General features: G+C 47.4%; 4 protein-coding genes across 5 annotated transcripts; 2 read left to right on the forward strand and 2 right to left on the reverse strand.

Moving 5' to 3' along the window:
- The first annotated feature begins 133 nt into the window (after window positions 1-133).
- puf60a (poly-U binding splicing factor a) lies at window positions 134-4451 on the forward strand. The gene is made up of 10 exons (XM_058066895.1): window positions 134-1861; window positions 2005-2091; window positions 2167-2211; window positions 2291-2452; window positions 2559-2651; window positions 2786-2999; window positions 3072-3241; window positions 3379-3463; window positions 3529-3710; window positions 3990-4451. The coding sequence occupies exons 1-10, from the start codon at window positions 1778-1780 to the stop codon at window positions 4287-4289; spliced, it is 1422 nt and encodes a 473-aa protein (XP_057922878.1). The 5' UTR covers window positions 134-1777; the 3' UTR covers window positions 4290-4451.
- Window positions 4452-5014: 563 nt separating this feature from the next.
- On the forward strand, window positions 5015-11332 carry klhl18 (kelch-like family member 18). Of its 2 annotated transcripts, XM_058068589.1 has the most exons (10): window positions 5015-5210; window positions 5594-5724; window positions 5895-6035; window positions 6158-6356; window positions 6559-6719; window positions 6788-6924; window positions 7013-7235; window positions 8562-8666; window positions 8746-8857; window positions 8936-11330. In XM_058068589.1, the coding sequence occupies exons 1-10, from the start codon at window positions 5082-5084 to the stop codon at window positions 9320-9322; spliced, it is 1725 nt and encodes a 574-aa protein (XP_057924572.1). In that variant the 5' UTR covers window positions 5015-5081; the 3' UTR covers window positions 9323-11330. The 2 variants fall into 2 exon arrangements, with proteins under 2 accessions (XP_057924572.1, XP_057924573.1); XM_058068590.1 differs by lacking the exon at window positions 5594-5724 and having other exon boundaries at window positions 8936-11332.
- On the reverse strand, window positions 9841-11888 carry bfsp2 (beaded filament structural protein 2, phakinin). Its single transcript, XM_058068591.1, has 7 exons — window positions 11413-11888; window positions 11125-11207; window positions 10905-11061; window positions 10657-10818; window positions 10472-10597; window positions 10150-10391; window positions 9841-10033 (listed from the first exon to the last, which is right to left on the reverse strand). Exons 1-7 carry the CDS (start codon window positions 11866-11868, stop codon window positions 9919-9921), a joined length of 1341 nt encoding a protein of 446 aa, XP_057924574.1. The 5' UTR covers window positions 11869-11888; the 3' UTR covers window positions 9841-9918.
- A 49-nt stretch (window positions 11889-11937) lies between these two features.
- ccr9a (chemokine (C-C motif) receptor 9a) lies at window positions 11938-13941 on the reverse strand. The gene is made up of 3 exons (XM_058068592.1): window positions 13902-13941; window positions 13740-13796; window positions 11938-13661 (listed from the first exon to the last, which is right to left on the reverse strand). Exons 2-3 carry the CDS (start codon window positions 13779-13781, stop codon window positions 12600-12602), a joined length of 1104 nt encoding a protein of 367 aa, XP_057924575.1. The 5' UTR covers window positions 13782-13796; window positions 13902-13941; the 3' UTR covers window positions 11938-12599.
- Window positions 13942-14347: the final 406 nt, after the last annotated feature.

Consider the following 14347-nt stretch of genomic DNA (forward strand, 5'->3'; position numbering starts at 1 on the left):
AAATGATAATGCTTAGTGTTTTTGGCGGAGATACTGTATGTTAGCTAACATAAAGCAAATTGCTGGGCAAATTACAAAAAATAAGTTAGTCACTAGTCACTTTTCCAAAAAGTATTTCAATACATCCATTCAATTTCTATGCTGTTTATCCTCATAACGGTCGTGGGAGTATGCTGGAGCCTATCCCAGCTGACTTCGGACGAGAGGCGGGGTACAACTTGCTGTGCAGATTTGTAACGTTTTGTGAGTACGCATATATTACTTGTTTCTGGAAACCGATAATGACGTGAGGAACCACCATTATTTTTAACACTGCACAACCTGACGGCATTGACAATTCCAAAAATGTCTGAATGTATGATATTTTGACTCCTTTTGATTATACTCGATACATTAGCAGACATAAAGGAGATATTTGCTGCCAAAGTATTTACAAGCTGGCAACATGACTAGCAAGTAGTCAAAGAGTCAATCTGAGACAATCATTTGATGGATTAAGTCATTTTAAATTTGTATTTTTTGTTTTTTTACATTCAGCTGCTCAAACAAATACACACAATATATAGCCACTGCTCTACCCTGGAAATATAAGTAAAATAGGAGGGATGTTCACATACTCTTAATCAATGTTTTATCATTGAAAGTTTATATTGTATATCATACATCATTTATCAATGTACAGTACATTCCCTGCGTCTAATTCAGTGGGGGGAGAAAAATACCTGTAAAATATTGTTTATAGTGTGATGTTTAAAATGCTTGTGAAAAAAGGGACACAATTACATATATCAAATTTATTGTCAACTCACGAATGGCCCACGAGTTAAATTTGTGCGCGCCTGCATTGCCCCGATTCACGTACCTCTTTACAACCAGGCGGGGGCGCTGTTCTGCCAATAGCTTTTCACAACAGTGCTGTTAAGATTATTTGAATGTAAAACTGCATTATAAGCTATACTACATAGACGATCTGTGGTAGTGTTTTATTGTGGCAGATGGTTCCGAGCAACGTCAAATCGGCTATGTACAATAACTGATCAAAAATGATCATGTTAACAACTAGTACTAGGAAATGTGTTATTCCCCGTCAGTCAATACTGCAATCTGATGTTACTACATTAGAAATGAAATCCTAAACCTATACAATAGGTGGGACAACACGTATGGAAACATGCACTAAAGTTGCTAAAGGCTTTTATTGAGAAACTCCGGACAGCGGAAGTAATTAAGTTGCTTTGGTTGCTGCTCACGCTTGTATACTTTGAAGCTCACACGGCAGCTCCACACGGCTGATTGGACCTAACACATAAAACCGAGTTCGGCTGGAATGAAGGGGGAGTTTACGGCGCCAGCGGTGTGTCCGCTAGGACTATCACGCTGATTCACAATGGACGTTCCTCGGACGGACACATGCTAAGCTAATGCTAACCTCACCGACAGCCTGCCCGTGCCGTGCAGATTGCCTGAAAATCACATTTAAACGTCCAGAACACAAGGATTCCAATAAAGAACTGCTGGTTGACGGACTCATCCTCTGGAAAGAATGCATGGATGTTGCATTGAAGCTAAACTAGCCTGCACGTTGTGGATGACTGTTAGTTGCAGCTCCTCGACAAGATTTAGGTTCTTAGCATGTGAACAGGTGCTGTTCGTATGTTGAGACTTGGTGAGTTGATGAAGTGGAGCTTCTCTCACATGATGGACCGTTAAAAGTGTAAACGGAAGCTGGGGAAAAAAGACATTGTGGCATTGCCATGGAAACTTTGTGTGACTGCGCATGCTCGTAATGGAGAATGGACAGGTCAACACAAGGCTGGGCCTGCCTCCGCTCAAACCCAACCAGCAGGAGGCGCTGCAGAAGGTAATTTTTAAAACAGTATACTGGATTATAATCCAACAAAAGGGATTTAAATGTATAGTGATTCACAATGTGTAATGAAGTAGCAAAACAACATCAACCGGGTGTACAAAGTGTGCTCTGATTGGCTGAGTTCTCTTCATCAGGCAAAGAAGTATGCAATGGAGCAGAGCATCAAGAATGCTCTTGTCAAACAGACACTGGCTCAGCAGCAGCAACTCACCAGCCTGCAGGTACGTACATCCACCTGTACACACTCACCTGTAGCCAGTGGCTGTGAGAAGGCTAACAGTGCTCTGACGTCTCAGATGGTGTCGTCCATGGGTTTAGGAGAACTTTCTCCTCTGCAGTCAGTAAGTTTGATTTTTTTCCCTCAGATTTTTGCTCATATTTGACGTAACAACAACAGCATGACTGTGTTTTCCGTGTGAGGTGGCGGCACAGCGTCAGCGGGCCCTCGCCATCATGTGTCGCGTGTATGTTGGTTCCATTTACTATGAGCTGGGAGAGGACACCATCAGGCAGGCCTTCATTCCCTTTGGACCCATCAGAAGCATTGACATGTCCTGGGACTCTGTCACCATGAAACATAAGGTCAACGCCAATGGTCTAGCAACTAGTATAGTGACAATTAAAGTAAAAAGTAGAACATGAAACAAACAATTCAAGTGAGTCTGACAGAAGTTCTTCATGTTTGCAGGGTTTCGCCTTTGTGGAGTACGAGATGCCAGAGGCAGCTCATCTGGCGCTGCAGCAAATGAATTCTGTGGTCCTTGGAGGACGCAGTATTAAGGTCTGATTTCCATATTTTAACTAGTATTGTTAACAACTTTTTAATATTTGAACTGGTTTCCTTAACAATTTTGTGACCAACTTTTCCTTAACAATAGTTGAGTATTTGTTGTGAAACGGTCCTCTTTGCCGCAGGTGGGCCGGCCTAGTAACATCGGCCAGGCTCAGCCAATCATCGACCAGCTGGCGGAGGAAGCGCGGGCTTTCAACAGGATTTATGTGGCATCCGTGCACCCCAATCTCTCTGAGGCTGACATCAGGAGTGTGTTTGAGGCCTTCGGGAAGATCACGTCATGCTTGTTGGCTCGTGAGCCGACCACAGGACGCCATAAGAGTTACGGCTTCATTGGTGAGATGTGTGTGTGACATCGTCGCTGACAAGGCGGTTGGTTTCATGACATGTTGACAATTTGGTCTATAGAGTACGAGAAACCGCAGTCTGCTCTGGACGCCGTGGCATCCATGAATCTGTTTGACCTTGGCGGTCAGTTCCTGCGTGTGGGGAAGGCTGTCACCCCACCCTTGCCACTGCTCACGCACACCCCACCTGGAGGCCTCCCCAGTGCTGCCACTGCCAAAATCACTGCACAGGTAATGCCTTCAGGTGGTCTTTCAAGAGGGGAGGTGGGGGAGACTACAGGAAGTCCGGTTCTGTCCAGTCCCTGCACTGGTTCTGATTTTAGTTCTTGCTTGTCCTTAATATTTCACACATGGGGCGTTGCTTTCAGGATCCATTGGGAGTGTCAGTATTCGGAGCTCTGGCTGGTATCCCTCAGGCTGTCATGGCAGCTCAGGCTCCTGGTGTCATCACAGGTGGGAACTGATTGCCCCGCCCCCTTAGCTCCCAAGCACATGCAACGCTTCATTCAATGTTTCAGGCGTGACTCCAGTACGACCTGGATTGTCTCACGTGGGTCTGGTGAATCCAGTCTTGGCCGTGCCACAACTGTTTAAGAAAGAAGGTCCAGAGGTGCAGCAAGATGGCACCACAGAAGCCATCGGCCAGCAGGAGCACAGCACCAGGGACGTAGTGATGAGGAAGATAGTCCACAAGCAGGAGGTACTTGTCCATCAGGTCTTTTTAGTCCAGAGGTTGGGGGGCCATTGACAAAGTAGTACTACAGAAGTGGTTGTAGTGCTAGCCTGACGACCAGGCTAAAGGCTAGACTGTGACTCCAGTTACTATATATATATATTATATTATATTATATGGGGTATATAATGGGATTGCATTGGAATCACATGGAGTATACATTGGGAATGGTTGGACCATTGAAACTTGTGTGGTAAATTTGAAGCTGCTGGATAATATAATGTGTGATCCGGTCTCTCCCTTCAGTCCCGTGTCATGGTTCTGAGGAACATGGTCGGGCCGGACGATATGGACGATGACCTAGAGGGTGAGGTCACTGAGGAATGCGGGAAGTTCGGTCAGGTGAAACGGGTCATCATCTATCAGGAGCGTCAGGGTGAGGAGGACGATGCTGATGTCATCATCAAGATCTTCGTGGAATTCTGTGACACAGATGAGATGAAGCAAGCCATTCAGGCTCTGGACCGGCGCTGGTTTGGTGGTCGCAGAGTGGCAGCCGAGGTGTATGACCAGGAACGCTATGAGAACAATGACCTGACTGCGTAGAACAGGAACGAACTGCTACTACGAATGGACATTCGGCATTACAAGAGTCGGCAATCTTTGTTTTCACCCATTAAAACACGACTTGCAGAAGTAGAGGTTTGATCCGTGTAAGGCGCCTCCATTGAGAGTTGCCAGCTTGAGAAAAATAAAAAATAAAAATGACTTGATTTTTACTTCCTGTATTGCGTGGCGCCCCAGTCGTAGAAGAAACCAAAAAACGTCAAAACTATAAGAAAACAAGTGATTTCAATTTGGCATTTTCGTCATCACCAGGACGATCTTGGTAATCTTAAAAAAAAGGAAAAAGGAAAAGGAAAACGGGTCCACAAAATGACATGTCATGCTATGTGACTCAAGAGCCTTGAGACAACGACTAATTGTATTTTTTTCGTCTTAAAAATATGCAGAAATCGTACAATCACGAGCGTTTAACACTGACATACAGTTGTTTTTCTCTCAAACCTGCTGTTATACTATTTGTTATGGGAGCTAAGTTGCCAACAGTTCTTGTAGGTCATGAGTGTGTGATTGCCAAACGACCTACTTCTTATCTAGGCAAGGGGATGTACATTTAATGTTTCCATTTTTGCACGATTTGAAAACCAAGAGATTGTGTGACAATTTGATGACGTCACAACGTTCGGCTGTCAATTCACAGTACGCTAACCTCCGCTCTTATTATGAAAGGATAGCGGACATGGTGTGTGCTTGTGGGGGTGGTGGTGGTGGTAGTGGTAATAATACGGTGGCTGGCAGGGTTCAAACCGCGCATCGACGCCGCTCCTGCTGACGATGGGAGACGTTATTTGCGAAGAGCTCGAAGATTTACTTCATTTCTCAGTGCACGACCTGCCGGCGAGAGGCTATGTCGTCATGGAGGAAATACGACGTCAGGGGAAACTGTGTGACGTCACGCTCAAGGTACAATGTCGAACATTGCTAGGGAAATTAGCCAGCTAGCTTGGAGCTACACGAGCTATTAGTGCTGAGCTCATGCTAACTGGAATTAACAGCGGCTTACTTATTACATGGCAGTGGGAAAACATGAGATTATTAATACACCACACTTGTTTATAATACAACTGTATGTACACATATAAATATTACTACATACATGTGACCAGCAGCCCGTGTATTCAAAGTCACCATTTTAAAAATCAGTAAAATTGACGTCATATCATAACGCATGATTTTGACACACTTCCGTATTTGTTAATGAGTTATGTTGAAGTTTTTAACACAACTGTTTGACTTAGCAACCCTGTTTATTGATCTCATAGAGGACACATTGTCATTGTCTGCAGGCAGGTGATCACAAATTCAGTGCTCACCGCATAGTTTTGGCAGCCTCAATCCCTTACTTCCATGCTATGTTCACGAACGACATGGTGGAGTGTAAACAGGATGAGATCCTGATGCAAGGAATGGACCCCAGGTAACTGCAAACAACAGCAGCCGCTCCACTTCTCAACACACAAACCACCAGTTTGTGACCAGTTTACATGCCACAAACCAGACTGAGATGATGTGCCTTCAAATAAACTAGTCTGAGATCGGTTTAGATCCTACAAACCAGACTGAGCGCTTTTTTTAATGTGTGCGCAGTGCTCTGGAGGCTCTGATCAACTTTGCATACAGCGGCCATGTTGCCATTGATCAGCAGAATGTTCAGTCTCTTCTGATTGGCTCAAGCTTCCTGCAGCTGCAGAATGTGAAAGACGCGTGCTGCTCTTTCCTGCAGGAGAGGTGAGTGATTTGAACAATCGTAGACATTTTCTACCCTTATATCTTAATCATCTACATCGCTTGACATTGACAGGGCGTCAAGCTTAGCATGACGGAATATATGTGTTGATTGAGTTGTGCAGGTTGCATCCAAGGAACTGTTTGGGAGTGCGTCAGTTTGCAGAGACCATGATGTGCACCACACTGTACGACTCTGCCAACAACTTCCTGCACCAACACTTTGTGGACGTGTCCTTGTCTGAAGAGTTTCTTACCCTGAAGACTGAGGAGTTGCTGGAGCTCGTTGGATGTGATGAACTTAATGTGAAGACAGAGGAGCAGGTGGGACACCAGGACACACTTTGGCTTGAAGCTGCTGCTCTTGTGTCTTATATGTGCAAATAAATAATGAAAGTATGTATGATTTGTCTTAATATCTGATCAATAGCGGATATTCAAAGGTGCAATATTGGTATCATATCGGAAGTGAAAAAGTTGAAAGTGTCCTATGTGTTCTGTCTTTGGATGTATCGTACACATGCAGGTGTTTGAGGCGGTTCTGGTCTGGGTCCATCATGACCGGGACAAACGTGAGTCTCTCCTGCCAGAGCTGCTTTCAAGGATCAGACTGCCACTTTGTCGTCCTCAGTTCCTCACGGAACGAGTCCAGCAGGAGGAAATTGTGCGCTGCTGCCATAAATGCAGGTGAGACATGTCGGAAGTGTTTTTCTTTTTCATTTCAAGATGGTTGACCTTGCTTCTCTGTGCCAAAGAGACCTAGTGGATGAAGCCAAAGATTTCCACCTGATGTTGGAACGTCAGCCTCACCTTCCGGCCTTCAAGACCCGGCAGAGGTGCTGCACGTCCATCACGGGTCTCATTTACGCCGTGGGAGGACTCAACAGCTCAGGTGTTTGCTCCTCAACTGTTAGCGGGCGGTGCTTACACAAGATTGCCTTCTGATTGGTCCATGGCTAAACAGTCACTTTGTCCTCCAGGCGATTCCTTAAATGTGGTCGAGGTGTTTGATCCAATTGGGAATTTGTGGGAACGTTGCCAACCAATGAGGACGGCCCGCAGCAGAGTGGGCGTCGCTGTTGTTAATGGACTTTTGTACGCCATTGGGGGATATGATGGACAGTCTCGCCTCAGCACTGTTGAAGTTTACAACCCGGAGACGGACAGCTGGACCAGAGTGTCCAGCATGAACAGCCAACGCAGGTAAACAGTCGCTGATCGTTTAGCTGCACAATAATTGCGGTGACAGGATGTCATCAGCTTTTTCACTTCCTATCCAAAACCGATATTACAGCCTTGAATATCAATCCAATATCAGCATGAATCATACATACTTCTATGACTTTTTTGGTAGTGTAGAATCTTAGAAAAGCTTGATGAAGTGGTACCCCTCAGAGAACAATAATCAGCAACAATAGAAACAATATATACGAGGAGAACTGACCCATTTACTTATTTAAGCCCCTGTTTTGTGTACAATATAGAGGCAACCAGACATAATCCTGTGAGGTTTGAGGTGCTCAATTAAGAATTTAATATCGGCCACATCGTCAGGAGCTCGGCAAGACCTGAGATCAATTCTCCCCTTGCATGCTCTGTAGCTTGGGCATCTTTGTGCATGCTCTGTGCGGGTTTTTTTAATGGGTTTAACTCCGGTTTAACTCCCGTTTACTCCCACATTCCTCCCAAAAGACATGCATGTTAAGTTAATTGGCAACTCCAAATTGGCTGTAGGTAAGTGGACGATTGGCTGATGACGAGTCCATGGTGTACCCAGCCTCTCGCCCCAACGACAGCTGGGATAGGCTCGAGCATACTTGCAACCCTAGTGAGGATAAGCAACATAGAAAATGTATGGGATGGGAATATGAAAAAACAACAAAAAAACATGGAAGTAAAATGATTAGACCACCCTTTATTCTTCACTTTCTTGTTAATTTTAATGCCTGGCCCAACGAAAGGTACCTTTTTATTTGTACAAATAATGAGGTCAACAGAAATGTGGGTTACATTTTTTTGGCAGTATAATGCCATAACTATTGATGTCAGAACTTAAGTGATTTAGATTATTCTAAAAAAAAAAACATGGAAATGGCTAGATATAAACTCTTTGAGCTATTTCTGATCATTGAGCCATCATTGTAGTTGTCGAACAAACATATCTTTAGTTGTACCAGGCATTCAAATGAACAAATGAGCTGAAGAAACAAGGCTGGTCTAATCATTTTTTCCATAACTGTGTAATAACTTCTGTTATCAACATAACTTTATAGTCAAAATGCGTGCTTGTTGGTCACTCTCCGGGAGGGGAAGGCATGGATATAATACTTTTTTTTTCTTTCTAATATTCTCACAATGGACCGGCGCAGTCCCAAAGATCGACTTTTGGCTCACGATTGATGGGTTTGATGACCCCTGCGTATAGACTATATTATATATACTATATTATTTACTATACTATGCACTCGGGTAGAGACTTAACTATATAGTATACAGAAGAGTGTATAAGGACATTGTTGTTGTCCTCAGCGCCATGGGAACAGTGGTGATTGATGGACACATCTACGTGTGTGGTGGATATGATGGGAAATCTTCTCTCAACTCTGTTGAACGTTACTCCCCTGAGACGGACAGGTGAGCATTACACAGGTGTCACTGTGATGGACAGAACAACAGGCTGTTGCTTCATTAGATCACTTCCTGTTGCCTGCAGGTGGGCTGTTGTGACAGAGATGAGCGCAAGTCGAAGCGCGGCCGGTGTGACAGTGTTTGATGGACGCATCTTTGTCTCTGGCGGCCATGATGGTTTACAGATCTTCAACACGGTCAGTAACATTGTCATAATCACAGAAGAACGCCATCACAGACAGCGTTCACTGTTGGTGTTGGTGTGTGTGTTGAAGGTGGAGTATTACAACCACCACACAAATCGCTGGCACACGTCGTCAGCCATGTCGAACAAGAGGTGTCGTCACGGCGCTGCGGCGCTGGGCAGTCACATGTACGTGGTGGGCGGTTACGATGGCTCAGGTTTCCTCAGTGGCGCCGAGGTGTTCAGCTCAACCTCGGGCCAGTGGACCCACCTGGTGGCAATGAACACACGACGCAGCAGGGTGTCTCTGATGGCGACGTCGGGCCGCCTCTACGCTGTGGGCGGGTACGACGGACAGTCCAATCTGTGCTCTGTGGAGATGTTTAATCCCGATACCGGACGTTGGACCTTCATGGCGCCCATGGCGTGCCACGAGGGAGGGGTGGGCGTTGGTTGCATCCCCTTGCAACCCGCCTAATCCTCCAATCACAGCTCCGGGATCCACATCACTGACATGCTGTGTGGTGAGGAGGTCACGCCCCCCTCCCCCCAGTCGTGCGAGGCCAGTCGCAGCACTCACACCAGCGGTGTGCACGCCAGAGCCCCCCCAGGGTACAAACTGTAGCGTTAGCCTGTGGTGGCTAACTGTTAGCACTGTGCCCTGAGCAAGCAGGCTGGTGACTGTTACCACCAGTAGGAGGCGCTGTGATCGCTTCTTGTTCTTGACAGGAAGTGGCACTGAGGGAATTTCCTGCCATCTACATTGTGTATATTGTCTTCAAAATAAAAGCACCATGTTTTGATGTAGTTTACTAATGAGGCTTTTATTCTGGAAACAACAGGAAGTATACCCATGTTCTCATTTGTCCCAAAGTCAAAACATTTTTGATAAGTTGTTGGAAGCGGAAAAAGAAATAAAGTTACATATTAAATGTTGTGGAGTGAAAAGTATTATGTGGGTGGGCAGGGCCGTGTCCAATGAGAGAAAGGCTTCACTTTGAAACAAAGACTTTTATTGTCTCCTCCAGGAAGTAAAAATATAATCACATGACTCCACAGCATGCAGTTATTGGTTCAGCTGGCACCAGGTTGACTGCTGGCCCCAATTGGAGGTCCTGAAGCAGGGACGCTGGTGTGAGAACCTGCGGAACTCCTGGAAGATTGGTGAGGGTCCTTCAACAGATCAGAGCTGGAAAGAAACGTTCATTGAATCGAGTCGATTAGATCCTGATTGATCTTACATGAGTTTCATTTTGACAGTCTGTGTCACATGACCCAGCCCGTAAGCTCATGTCAGCGACTCACGGCGGATCAGTGGGCTGGAAGCGGCGCTCCTCTCCATCCAGAATTCCATGATAGAGTCGGATCTCATGCTCCAAACGCTGCTTGTTACTCAGCAGGGCGTCGTAGTCTTTGCGCTGCTGCTCCATGTCGCCGCGCACATCTGCAAGCTCCGCCTCCAGTTTGGACACCACAGAACCCAGGTTCTGAAGCTCCATGTCATGCCAGTGGTGGGCATCGCCCAGTGAGTTCTCCAGGCCACGCTTCTGCAGGAGGAAATTCATGAACAATATAACTTAAGTTCTGAGTGGGGGTGGGTTTCGGTAACGGAACCACTTAGGATCACCAGAGCTCGAATGGATTCCGTCTCTGCCTGTAGACTTTGGATCTTGCAGCCAGCATCAGAGCATTCAACCTTCAGTGCTTCCAGCTTCTCCTCTTCTGGACTCAGCTGGCTCACACACTTGGCATCCTACTGACACACACACACGTCAAGACCGGTCCGCACCGCCGCTCAATGGGGGTTCTGACCTTGCATTCCAGGTAGCTGTCGGTCTCAGCTCGGTTCCTCTCTGTCGCCTTCTCCCAGTGGTTGCGAATATAGTCCAGGATCTGATCCAGACTAGTTTCAATGGGGGCATCGGGTTGATCCACTTCACGTCCACACATCTGACTGTAGAGAAGACGAACGTCCTGCAGTCACACAAACGTTTTGGATTTTATGAGTCATTGAACTCCATTCCTGAACCGTTAAATCTTCTTGAGTCGGTGTCGGTCACCTGCTCATGATTTCTCTCCAAGTGCCCAAGTTCTGCTCGCATGTCGTCCATCTGCTGCTCAAGCTCCGCCCTCGTTAGGTTGGCATCTTCAATGACCTTGTAGAGTGAGCCGATCTCCTCCTCCACTGCCTTCCTGAAGGGCTGCTCATTGTCATACCTGTGGGCCGCACACCTGACGGTGACCTCACGACCGATAAAAAGTCTTAAAGTCACATCTTACCTTTCTTTGAAGTCCTCGGCGTTGGCCTGGACGTTCTCAGTCTGCAGCATCAGCCGAGCATTGTCCAAGATGGCCTCACTTACCTGCACACACACACATATGCTGACGCTGCTGTCCATCAGTCGTCAATGTTCAGTGACTACTGCTATGTATTGTGTGCATGTGACATCATTCAATGGGCGCCATTTTCAGACTTGAGGAGAATTTTGAAAGAGTCAACAACTAGAACATTTTCATCATGGTGTCTCATGATAGGCCTGTGGTCTCTGGGTCCAAAGTTCTTCTCACCTGTCTGTAGATGTCCTCCCAGTCCTGCCTGAGTGGACCCCAAGCACCAGCGCTGGACGCCTTGCGGTCCAGGCTTAGTCTGATCTGCTCCTCCAGCTGTTGGTTGAGCTGCTCCAGTGCTCGCACTTTGTCACGGTACTCCATCAGGCAGGTATTCAGGCCCGGCCCCGGCCCTGGCCCCCCTACTCCCACGGCACCCTGTCCGCTCCGCTCTCCTGCCCGGGGAACGATTGGCACTGCGGTGCTCCTCATCCCCTGCAGGAAGACGCTGCTGATTCCCAGAGCCCTGCGGGACACCCGCGTCCCCAGGCTGGACGCTCCACCCATGGGGGGCGCGGAGCCTACAAAGACGCCCCGGGATGTGGTGCCGCCCGGAGCGACCCTGCTGCAGGCGCCGCTCGGACGCTCGGACGATGTTTGTCCTAAAATGGAGGAGCGACGGCGCGGCAGAGGCATGACGGACAAAACCTCTAAGGGCAGCACGCCACCTGGATATATGGGAGGACGAGCTTCTGGAAAGATGGCCGCCTTTGTCCATCTGGGACCTGTGACCTTTGTTGTCACACTGTGTGTATCTTTGCGTGTGTTTGTGTGTGCAGCCGTGTCAGCAAATAGGAAGCATATTGAAACACAGAGGTCAGCTGACCCACACACACACACACTGTGACTCAGCTGTTTGTTTGTTTGTTCCGCTGAAAAGAAAAGTTCTGGCGTCAAGTGGTCATGTCACTTCCTGTTTGAAAGATCAAGTGACCTAAAAGTCAACAGGAAGTGGTCAAGGACAAACTATGAAGAAGTTTCTCCAGACATCAAAGGTTACTTGGGGTCAAACTTTCTTTTATTTTGTTGCTTGAGAGGAATCCCTGGGACCGCTTTGACCAGCATCACTCATCACTTCCTGTCACCTTAGCGTTTGTCCTATCATCAAAACAACTTTGTCCTCCCATGTGGAGAATGGCTGACATGTTTGTTATCGCTTGTCTCTGTATATTTTTCAATAAAGATCACGAGAAAGCTTGTCGGAATGCAGGTGAAAACAGGAAGTGAGGGAAGGAAGTTAAGAAAATCAGCATGACAGTCAACTTCCTGCTGCTTGTTTGTCTGTTAGCACTTCCTGTTTTGACAAAATGTCTTTTACGTGACAAGCGCATTATCGCAGCCACCACGCCACCAACAGAAAGTCCCGCCTATAGCGACAGGGCCTGTGACGTGTCGCTGTCAGATGCTCTCACTGAACCCAGATGACTTTTGCCGGAGCGGCTCGACTGCTCTGATGGCGGCGTCCGGCGGAAACATCTCAGCAGCCTCAGGAGGTCACGGCGGAAGCGCACGCCAACAAAGGCGTAGAGGAAAGGGTTGAGGCAGGCGTGCAGGTAGGCTACGGCTTTCAACACCTGGCCAACCTTCAGGAAGCGTTTGAGCTCCCTGCAATCTGTCATGGTCATGTTGCCCGCCTGTACCGCCTCCGTCACCAAAACGGCGTTGTGAGGCAGCTGCGACAGCAAGAAGACCGCCACCACCACCAGGATGACGCGCATGGCTTTGTGCTTTTGGAAATTGCGTGTCTTGAGTAGCGTGGCCACAATGGCGCTGTAGCACGTCGCCATGACCAGGAAGGGCAAGCAGAAGCCCATTACCACCTGCACCGACAGCACCGCCGTTTTGGTGCGCTGCCCCATGTGCGGTGGGAACACCATCCTGCAGAACTCCTCGGGTCTGCCGTCTGACGGCGCAGTCTTGGCAAACACCAGCTCGGGTGTGGAAAGCAGCAGGGCGGCGAACCACACCCCTGCACACACCAGCCGGCCGCAGCGGCGCCGCTCCGCTTGCGAGTTGTGTGCTTTGGCGGTCTGCACGATGACAATGTAGCGGTCCACGCTGATACACGTCAGGAGGAGTGTGCTACTGAACAGGTTGACCTTGTACAGGCCCGAGGTGATCCTGCAAAGGGTGGACCCAAAGCTCCAGCCGTGAGACGCCTCGGCCGCCCACAGTGGCAGCGTGACCAGGAACAAAAGGTCGGCCATCGCCAGGTTGAGCAGGAAGACATCTGTCATGGTTTTCAGGCGCCGCCGAAAGTTCAGATAGATCCACACCACCACCAGGTTCCCGGCTCCACCCACCAGCGCGATCATCCAGAAGAGTGCTGGCTCGCACACGCGCCGAAAATGGCGCACGGACTCCAGGTCGCACAGAAGGTCAGGGTAGTCATAGTCGTCGGTGGCTGTGGGCCCACCATAGAATGGATCCTGGGGGGGAGAGAGAGAGAGAGAACGTCCATGAAGACACCACCACCATGTGTCACTTCAGTGTGCGTGGTTTAGTACCTCAGTCACCAAGTCTGTCATGATGTCATCCATGGAGGTCATGTGATCCTTGACCAACTAAAACACACACATTGTAACATATTTTGTCCCAAAATAAATGCTTTGAAGGCACCCAAATTCAGAGCAGTGACACACACACACACGCACGCACGGAGGACTCACAGCGTGTCTTCTTGTCTTCTTGTTCTTGGCGTCCGTTAAATGTTGATGAGTCAAAGCAGAAGTGGCACAAAGGGGCGGAGCTAAAGATGCCTTCCCTCCATTTTCTGGACCAATTATCGCGTGGGGGCAGAACCTATGCGAGAACTATTGGGCGATAGGTGGAGTCAATTGGCAACATAAACATTGAAGAGTACAGTCCAGTTGGGATCTATTCAATGTCCTGAGAATATGTGTCATCAACCAATCACCATTCACCTAATTATTCTATATACATATACATATATACTATATATATACACAGTACAATACTCTGTTTTATCTTCTTTATATACACTTCACATGCACATAATTATGCAAAATGTTTACTTTAATTCATAATTTATTCATGAAAAAATATACATATACGTATAATTTATTGTTTAAATTTTTTTAAACAGATAACAAAT

Source organism: Doryrhamphus excisus, chromosome 3, assembly GCF_030265055.1.
Source record: "Doryrhamphus excisus isolate RoL2022-K1 chromosome 3, RoL_Dexc_1.0, whole genome shotgun sequence".
NCBI lineage: Eukaryota > Metazoa > Chordata > Actinopteri > Syngnathiformes > Syngnathidae > Doryrhamphus > Doryrhamphus excisus.

What these genes read in the sequence shown, in the direction of transcription:
- puf60a (XM_058066895.1), top strand. Translation starts at nt 1,778, where the DNA reads ATGCTCGTAATGGAGAATGGACAGGTCAACACAAGGCTGGGCCTGCCT. An exon ending in AGCAACTCACCAGCCTGCAG is followed by an intron (nt 2,092 to 2,166) that starts GTACGTACATCC and finishes CTGACGTCTCAG; the next exon opens with ATGGTGTCGTCCATGGGTTT. An exon ending in TTGGAGGACGCAGTATTAAG is followed by an intron (nt 2,652 to 2,785) that starts GTCTGATTTCCA and finishes TCTTTGCCGCAG; the next exon opens with GTGGGCCGGCCTAGTAACAT.
- ccr9a (XM_058068592.1), bottom strand. Translation starts at nt 13,781, where the DNA reads ATGACCTCCATGGATGACATCATGACAGACTTGGTGACTGAG. An exon ending in TGACAGACTTGGTGACTGAG is followed by an intron (nt 13,662 to 13,739) that starts GTACTAAACCAC and finishes TCTCCCCCCCAG; the next exon opens with GATCCATTCTATGGTGGGCC.
- bfsp2 (XM_058068591.1), bottom strand. Translation starts at nt 11,868, where the DNA reads ATGCCTCTGCCGCGCCGTCGCTCCTCCATTTTAGGACAAACATCGTCC. An exon ending in ACAGCTACCTGGAATGCAAG is followed by an intron (nt 10,598 to 10,656) that starts GTCAGAACCCCC and finishes GTGTGTCAGTAG; the next exon opens with GATGCCAAGTGTGTGAGCCA. An exon ending in TTCCAGCCCACTGATCCGCC is followed by an intron (nt 10,034 to 10,149) that starts GTGAGTCGCTGA and finishes GTTTCTTTCCAG; the next exon opens with CTCTGATCTGTTGAAGGACC.
- klhl18 (XM_058068589.1), top strand. Translation starts at nt 5,082, where the DNA reads ATGGGAGACGTTATTTGCGAAGAGCTCGAAGATTTACTTCATTTCTCA. An exon ending in GGGAGGACTCAACAGCTCAG is followed by an intron (nt 6,925 to 7,012) that starts GTGTTTGCTCCT and finishes TTTGTCCTCCAG; the next exon opens with GCGATTCCTTAAATGTGGTC. An exon ending in TACTCCCCTGAGACGGACAG is followed by an intron (nt 8,667 to 8,745) that starts GTGAGCATTACA and finishes TGTTGCCTGCAG; the next exon opens with GTGGGCTGTTGTGACAGAGA.